Source organism: Apaloderma vittatum, unplaced genomic scaffold (genome assembly GCF_000703405.1).
Source record: "Apaloderma vittatum isolate BGI_N311 unplaced genomic scaffold, ASM70340v1 scaffold24478, whole genome shotgun sequence".
Lineage (NCBI taxonomy): Eukaryota > Metazoa > Chordata > Aves > Trogoniformes > Trogonidae > Apaloderma > Apaloderma vittatum.
Genome location: NW_009730579.1, coordinates 4,057 through 11,479, shown reverse-complemented (window position 1 = coordinate 11,479; position 7,423 = coordinate 4,057). Strand labels below are relative to the sequence as shown.

General features: G+C 46.2%; 1 protein-coding gene across 1 annotated transcript in view; it reads left to right on the top strand.

Annotated features, from left to right (window-relative positions):
- Window positions 1-7,200, top strand: part of ARHGEF26 (Rho guanine nucleotide exchange factor (GEF) 26) — a gene marked incomplete at its 5' end in the record, with an annotated part of 36,554 nt that extends 29,354 nt beyond the window's left edge. Inside the window, 4 exons of the mRNA XM_009874860.1 lie at window positions 2,662-2,871; window positions 5,653-5,720; window positions 6,102-6,206; window positions 7,058-7,200. Of these exons, the coding sequence (XP_009873162.1) occupies window positions 2,662-2,871; window positions 5,653-5,720; window positions 6,102-6,206; window positions 7,058-7,200 (526 nt within the window). The remainder of the gene's footprint in view (window positions 1-2,661; window positions 2,872-5,652; window positions 5,721-6,101; window positions 6,207-7,057) is intronic.
- Window positions 7,201-7,423: the final 223 nt, after the last annotated feature.

The window sequence follows — 7,423 nt, the reverse complement described above, 5'->3', positions numbered from 1 at the left end:
AGCTGCCAGCGAGCTCACTCGGTGTTCTGCGGAGTCCAGCAGAGCTCCAGAATTCACACAGCTCTGTTGGGTACAACTGAATGGCGCCTCACCCAGAAAATCCACATCCCGACTGCTTTCAGGAGGTGTCAGGTGAACTCCAGAGAGGCTTCTGGTTTTGAGTACGTGTACGTTTATCGAATGTTCCCTTCTCCACGGTCCCCTAAGGATACCAGCCCTCAACTGGGGGGAATTGGCCGTTTTGAAACTTGGACAAAAAGAGTCGGGGAAGAAAAATGTTTTTGTTCTGACCAGCTACCGTGGTTTCTCTAGAGAAATCATACAGTTCTCCTGTAGGATAAAGATTTTTAAGCTTGTCTGTTGTTGCTTCTGTTTCTTTTGTAACGCCCCCAAACCCCTCAACAAAAGCTGAGAAGAAAAAAAATGTCCTGGAAGGATCAGTTCCGTTAGTGTCGTGTTCTGTGTCAGTCGTTTGAGAACGTGCGAAGCCGCACTGCACAAAACAGGTTTCAAGTATTTCATTCACAGAACGAAAGTGAAGCCCGCAAAACTGAAAGAACTTGGTTTGCACCCAGACACACTGGCAGAAGCTGTTAATCCACCAGTACAGTATGGTCTGTAAAGCTGCTGTCACGTGAAGAACAGAGACGTTCTTCTAATGATGCACGAGACAGGAATGGGCAGTAACTTCTGAGTTAAAACGTTGCTCAGGTGTGTTTTATTAATTCTTCTTCTGAAGGATGAAGACCTTTATCTTAACCACTGGGGTACTGGCAGGTGTTTTTGTGACCGTTGGCAGGTTGGGTAGAAGGGATGTCAACAGATGTTAAGTCTCCATTTTCTTACCCCATTTGAGCAGCCGCGCAGGCAGGATACGCTTCACCTGACTGCCAGAGGGGGAATGTCACCGTCAGCGTTTTGGACAGCTTGGGTTCCAGGTGTGGGGGATTTGGTTTGTATCAGTTCAGTGCTCCGGTTTCTGGCTTTCTCCAGCACAAAATTAATCTTCTCAAGTATTTGTTGAATTCAAACTATTTTATTGAACCGTAGTGATCTGAGGTGCTAACGCAGCTCTGCAGCACCTGAGACCGAGGTCTTAACAGATTTTACTTTAAGGTGGGGTAAGTGTCGCTGTGCCTTAAAGCCAGTGTGGTTTGTCAAGCACGGCAGCACGTGCATGAGGAGGGAGAGCTGGCTTTATGCCTGCAAAAGCAGGTTTTTTGCTATCTTTTCATGTTGCTCCCGTGTAGGACAGTAAATCTGAAAAAGTTTACAAGCTTAAATGAAATGATGAGGTAATTAGTTCTGGGTTCGTGATATATCCTCGTAACTTGAAAATGCGTGTAAGGCAGTTCTGGGGAACAGGCGCACAAGCTTCAGTGGAAACACGAGGGCCCATTGAGCTGGCTGCTCCTCTCTTGCCATCAGTTGCTCTTTCCTGAGTAAGTGATACAAGTTCTTTCAACTTTTTCTTATCTGTGTTTCGTGACTTTAAAAATTTGGAAAAGTACAGTTGTTTTCCACTTGAAAGAAGTATGTTGCCTTGATAGGAGTGAGTAGCAAACGCAAGGGATGGGATAAGTGCTTGAACTCAGAGCAGACGTGCTGCTTGGGGTGTCTGGATATCCTGTGGTTGGAGCAGATGCTGTAAATCCATCACGATGGTTGAAGCACACGCCGTAAATCCATCACGAGACTGAAGAACGGAGGGGCTGACGGAACTGTTCCTGCTGCCACCCAGAACGGCTCAGGTGACGCTGGCCTGGTCCAGGCGTGCTCCCTCCTGGCCCTGCCAGAAGATCTGGAGGAGCTGAAGCGATTCTCACGTGCAGAACAAAGGGCTGCTCTGCGGCAAGAGCAAATAGTTCAAGTCTTTCTGCTGTTAAAATCAGCAACGCTTTTATGGTTCAGTTTGTGGCATCTACTGTTTTGTCTACCTCTACACCTGCGTTTCAGCCATAAGCAAAGCTTCTAACTTGCCTTAGTTCTTACAATTCTTTCTAGGCACTTTGGGGAAGTTACCACCCACCCACGGCAACCTTTTGTCGGTATGTTTGTTCACCAAGTGCTTTCTAACGGGTAGATTGCACAGTGCGAATGGCAAGGCCAGGATTACGTGTGTCAAGCCTTGGCCCAGTTTTAAAATTCACAACTGACTAAGGTTATGTTTCAGAATACTGTAAAATAGCTTTTGGGCAAGACCTCCTCCATGCAGACGGACAAGGAGTACGGATGATTATCCTGTATTTAAAAGGAAGATCAGTGCTGTTTGTCCGGGAGCAGTGAACAAGCACACCCATAGTTTTGCATGCACAGGAAAAAGGGAAATTTTATTTTTTTCCCTATAACACCTAAACCTAAGGCCTGTTGTTCCATTTGATACTACAGAAGACAGAAGTGCAATTCTGTAGAATTGCTGTGCCCGTTTTCAGATTTAGCAGTTAAGTTTTTGCTTACACCATTCTCAGGAACACCGAGGTCATTTAACTGTGCCACTCAATGAAATTCCACAGGGTTTCTTTAAAAGATGAAGATCTGAGGTGTCAGAAGAGTCGCGTGATACTGTGCAGCGAAAAGTGGATTCTGTGGCTGAGTTTGCTTCCAGACGCACTTAACAGAAAATGAAACTTCAGGGTTTTTCTTCCCTTCTTTGTACTGCAGTGAGGAGAGTTACAACGTCACCGATTACTCGTTACGGGACCAGCTGGTGGTACAGCAGTGCGACAGCGAGGACCTGCCTTCCTCTCCGGTGAGGAACACCTCGAGCGTGCTGTACTCGCGGCAGAGCTCGGCCACGCACCTCTTCAGGCTGGCGGTGCTCAGCAACCACGCGGGGGAGAAGGTGGAGATGCTGCTGGGAACAGACACTCAGTAAGTCAGCACTTGGTCGCTTCTGCCGTTTTTGCCCTGCTCGTGCTGAAGTGCTGTTACTAGTGCTGCTGTTGGGGGTCTTGGGGCCAAGAAGTGACTACGCCTCTGCCTTGGAGATGGCCGAATCCCTTCTGGGTATTACTGGAGAGGCAAACAGGCTGCAGGACAGAGATTTAAGCAGTTTGGATTTCTTGGGGTTTGGAGAAGGTTGCGGAAGGAATTTCTATTTGCTTTATTTTAAAGTGATACGGTAAAAAAGAAAAAGAAGTAGTTTTGGCACATAATGCAACTGTTAAGTAAACTAGCCAATCTAACGATTGCATTTTGTAATAAGGAAGTTTATTGTTTAATTTGAACTACAAATGATTTTTAAGTATCTGAGTCATCGCCGGGTTTTGCTCTAGCACAAGTATGATGCATTTAAATACTTCTCTAACAAACCTTCTGAGACCTGTAAGTCAAGACAGAGATTTTGCACCTCGCTAACGTAGTGCTTGTATCTGATCATCGTTATGTCAGGGGGTGAGCGCCTGAAGTAGGCAGGCGCAGCCAGCAGCAGGCTGCAGCTGAAAGCAGGGTACGTGTGCGCACTCGGGAGCTTGCGTCACTGTGCGGCCACCCGGCAAAGAGCTTTACAGAGCTCAGACTTGAGTACCGGGACCGCAGGGTTCGGTTAGGCGTGCTCTGCCTCCGATGGTTTTCTGTGCTGGTTTGCTCCTCACCGTTGTGAAGGATCTCATCCCCACTGCCGGTTCTCGGGGCAGGGACCGCAGGCGCGGGCGTGCGTCCTGCGGCATCGCGGTGCTGGCAGGCGAGCGCTGCCGGGGAGGGACGCGGGATGCTCTTGTCCTGGAGCAGCGATCTGTGAATTATTTATTGTAACGGTTGGATGGTGCCGAAGTGGAACCGGCGCTGGATTAAGCGGGAGGAGGAGTCTGGCAGTGCCGTGGGGAAGCTGTGCCGCGGGGCTGGGATAGAGGTGGTCCTTGTTCTCCCAGCGTGGTTCTGAAGAGCGTTCTGCTTCAGAAACAAGCAACAAGACGTGTTTTGTTCTTGTGGGTGCAGATACCCGAGAGGCGATCAGTTCCCTGTGGTGCCATTAACTTCCACACAACCCCTCGCAGAAGTGAAAGGTTTTTGTCTGTTTTAGTGGCAGGGGGGGGTTTTTTTTCGAAACAGTGCTCCAGACATATCCCAGCCTGGAAAAATTTAGTTTTAGGTTTTGCTTTCAAAGTTTAGAATAACCCTGAAAGGAACTATACATCATTAATGATTTCTATTAAAGATCTCATCATAAAGTAAGCAGATGATTCAGTCTTGTTTGGAAATGTATTTTTACTGGGAAAAAAAAAAAAGCAGTACATTTTTAGTTGTCTGGGCTTTTTATGAAAAGACACTTTGTTCTGCAGATGTATTACTGATTTGCTATATACTGTTTGAAATATAAATAGCAGGCTGGCACACTGTCATTCAGAGACGACTCTCAAAGGAATGACCTTATTTGAAAATTCCCTCTTTCCGTGGAGTACACGAAAGGTACAGAAAAACTTGGGCCGGCTGGGAAGGGACTCTCGAGTGGGAAGGCCGGGCTGGCTGGTGTAGAGAGCTCACCGAGTGGAGTTTTGTACAAAAGACTGACAGAAATCTCTGTTTGTGCGAGTGTGTCCCCCCCTGTCTGGCACCACTGAAGACACCACAGTGCTGTGTCCAAACAGAATTTTTTTGTTGTCGTTTCAGACCTTTGACACAATCAGGTCTTAGCAGAAGGCAGAGGTTTTTCATTAGTTTCAGTTAAAAAACAGAATTATCCAAAGACACCAACAAAAAAAATTGGTATTAGGGGAGCGAGAACACTCATATTCAACCCTGCAACTCCCTGTGCTGTTCCCGTCTGTACTGATAGCAAAGCCTCTCAACAAACATGAGAGAGAAATCTAATTCCACTGAAATGCTTGGGGAATCAAGTTCAAATGTTGATCTGCTAATACTCTCAGTTATAAAGATGAAGTAGTTGTAGCTCAGCTGGTTAGAGGGCGGTAGGATTAGCTTTTTTCCCGTCACTGTCAGACATCACTTTAGCTTGTTCCGCTCCCTTCCAGTTGTCAGTAATTCACACTTTTGTGATTATTTACTGTATTTACTTAGAACCCAGGTAATTCTGCTCCCCTCGGCAATACTGACACATGGCATCTGGAATTAGGTTTTCCCTGTGTTATACAAGTGACTGATTTAGGCTTTTGTTGGGTCCTTACTTGTGCTGACTCTCAGATTTCCCAACTCCAACACATCAGGACACGTAAATGTGCCCTCCTGAGGGACCGAGAAACTTGAGTTTCTCTCTCTTTCCCCTCACTCTATGTGCACGTTGCAGAAAGTTCTTACAGGAAACCTGTTGGTGTTATATTACTTAAATTGTTGTATTACATTCAGATGCTTTCTACAGTAGATGGATTTTTTTTTTTTCCTACTACTAGTTGCAGCAAAGTAGTTCACCTGCATTACTTCTATACCTTTATTTATTTTTAGGATGTTGTGCCAATAGCTCCCATTTTTGCTTTGTTTTTTCCCTAATCCAGCCTGCTTAAAATAGGTATGTTTGAATAATGTATCATTAGAAGTAGTATCACACCTTCTGGCCATATTTGGAGAAAGGAGCTTTAGTTTTGTTTTCATTACCCAATAACAAAGAGGGAAAAATTTAAATACAGAATCTTGAAGAGGGGAGTAGTCTTGACCACTGTCAAGGGCGCGTAACGAGGGTTTTGTCTTTGCGGTTCGCAGGAGTGACAGAGCTCGCTGGATCACAGCGCTCGGACGGGACCGAGCCGGGCAGAAAACCGACAGGACAAGTAAGTTCCAGCGAGCGGCTCCTGCAGCTTTGCTCGGAGAACAGGAACGCGCTGCCCCGTCCCCTCGGCAGCGCGCCCTGCGCAGTGTTCTTGTGCCACTGCACAGCAGCTTCTGTTCGCAGGCGTGAACTCAGGTTATTTCAATGGCAGCAAACAAGCAAAGCTGCTCCCATTATACTCTTATCCAAGTTTGTGGGTAACCACGCAGGTAGGAAGCCATTTGTAGAATTTGCTTCCTCCTTTGGGTTTGTGGTTTTGGGGAGTAAACTCTAAAATGGCTATTTAAAAATAGTGTGTGTGTATATATATTTTTTTTATTTTTACTAAAAAATGTTTTGTTAGGTGAGTTGTTTAATTCAGCCTGGCTTATTTCTTCCACAGCTTTGACTCAGGTAGAGATCATCAGGACGTACACAGCAAAGCAGTCAGATGAACTGTCCCTTCAAGTTGCTGATGTTGTTCTGGTTTATCAAAAAGTGAATGACGGTGAGTGAGAACGTTGCGGCAGCACTGCAGGTGCAGCCAGCTACAACTGTGTGTTTCCCATGGGCGGTGGCCGTACGATGAATGAAGGTTTAGCTTCCAGGAGGCCTGGGAGCACTTCTCCTCGTGTCCCTAAAGGACAGCCCCTGTTCAGCAACTGATGATCAAAGTAACTCGCTGCCCATCACCATTCATACAGACAAAGAGCTGTGGAAAGCACGTGCTGGCTGCTTTGGACACATGAAATGTCCTAAAATACGGAACTGCCTATTTTTAGAGTACAGACACTGTAGCACCAGAACAAGATGTGTGTGAGAAACACCCGTTAGCACTGAGCTGCGCTGCCTGCTCTGGGCAGGGGCCTGGCACAGGGCTTTTGTTTATGTCTTCCGCAGCACCCCAAGACCAAAATTGATTCTTGCTGGAACACGCAAGTGATGCTGCTGCTGTCAGGATGGGCTGACTCAGTGATGCTTGTAGTTGTCAGGACTTGAAGTATTAAATTATAACCTAATGATATTACTCAATATTCCATATGAAATCAAATATCCTATCAATTGTGTAGCACTGCTTGCTTTGGATTGTAATACTAAATTACTTCAAACTATATTTGAGTTGCAATATGAAAACTTAATACCCCGGTTTAATGTAATATTAATTTTCACTTATTATTTTGTTCCTAGTATGCCTGTGTAAAACAAAATAATCTGGTACTGTCTTAGTGTGGTACTTTATATATTTACCTTTGTTGTGAATAATGTGTGTCATGAGTAGATGCAGCTGACACACGGTTCTGACAAAATGGCTTTACTGTGACTTGAAAAGCTTTTGTTACTCGTCTTTTCCTCCTGCAGGTTGGTATGAGGGGGAACGGTTGCGGGACGGCGAAAGAGGTTGGTTTCCCTTGGAGTGTGCTAAAGAAATCACGTGTCGTGCCACGATTGACAAGAACATGGAGCGGATGGGACGCTTGCTCGGACTTGAAACCAACGTGTAGGCGGTTCGTGCCGCGGGATTTGCGCTACCTGCTGCCAGCGGGGCACGGCTGCATGCCGCACCGCTCGCCTGGAACACGGGTCACTGATGAGAGAAATCTGAACACAGCACTGGTGTGTGTGACACTGCTTTGTATGTGCAGGGCTCTCAGCAGATTTCAACTGAAACTTTTTTCCTAGGCCCTGGAGATCAGCTCCGCATCTTTTTGACTCTGACTTCAGTTT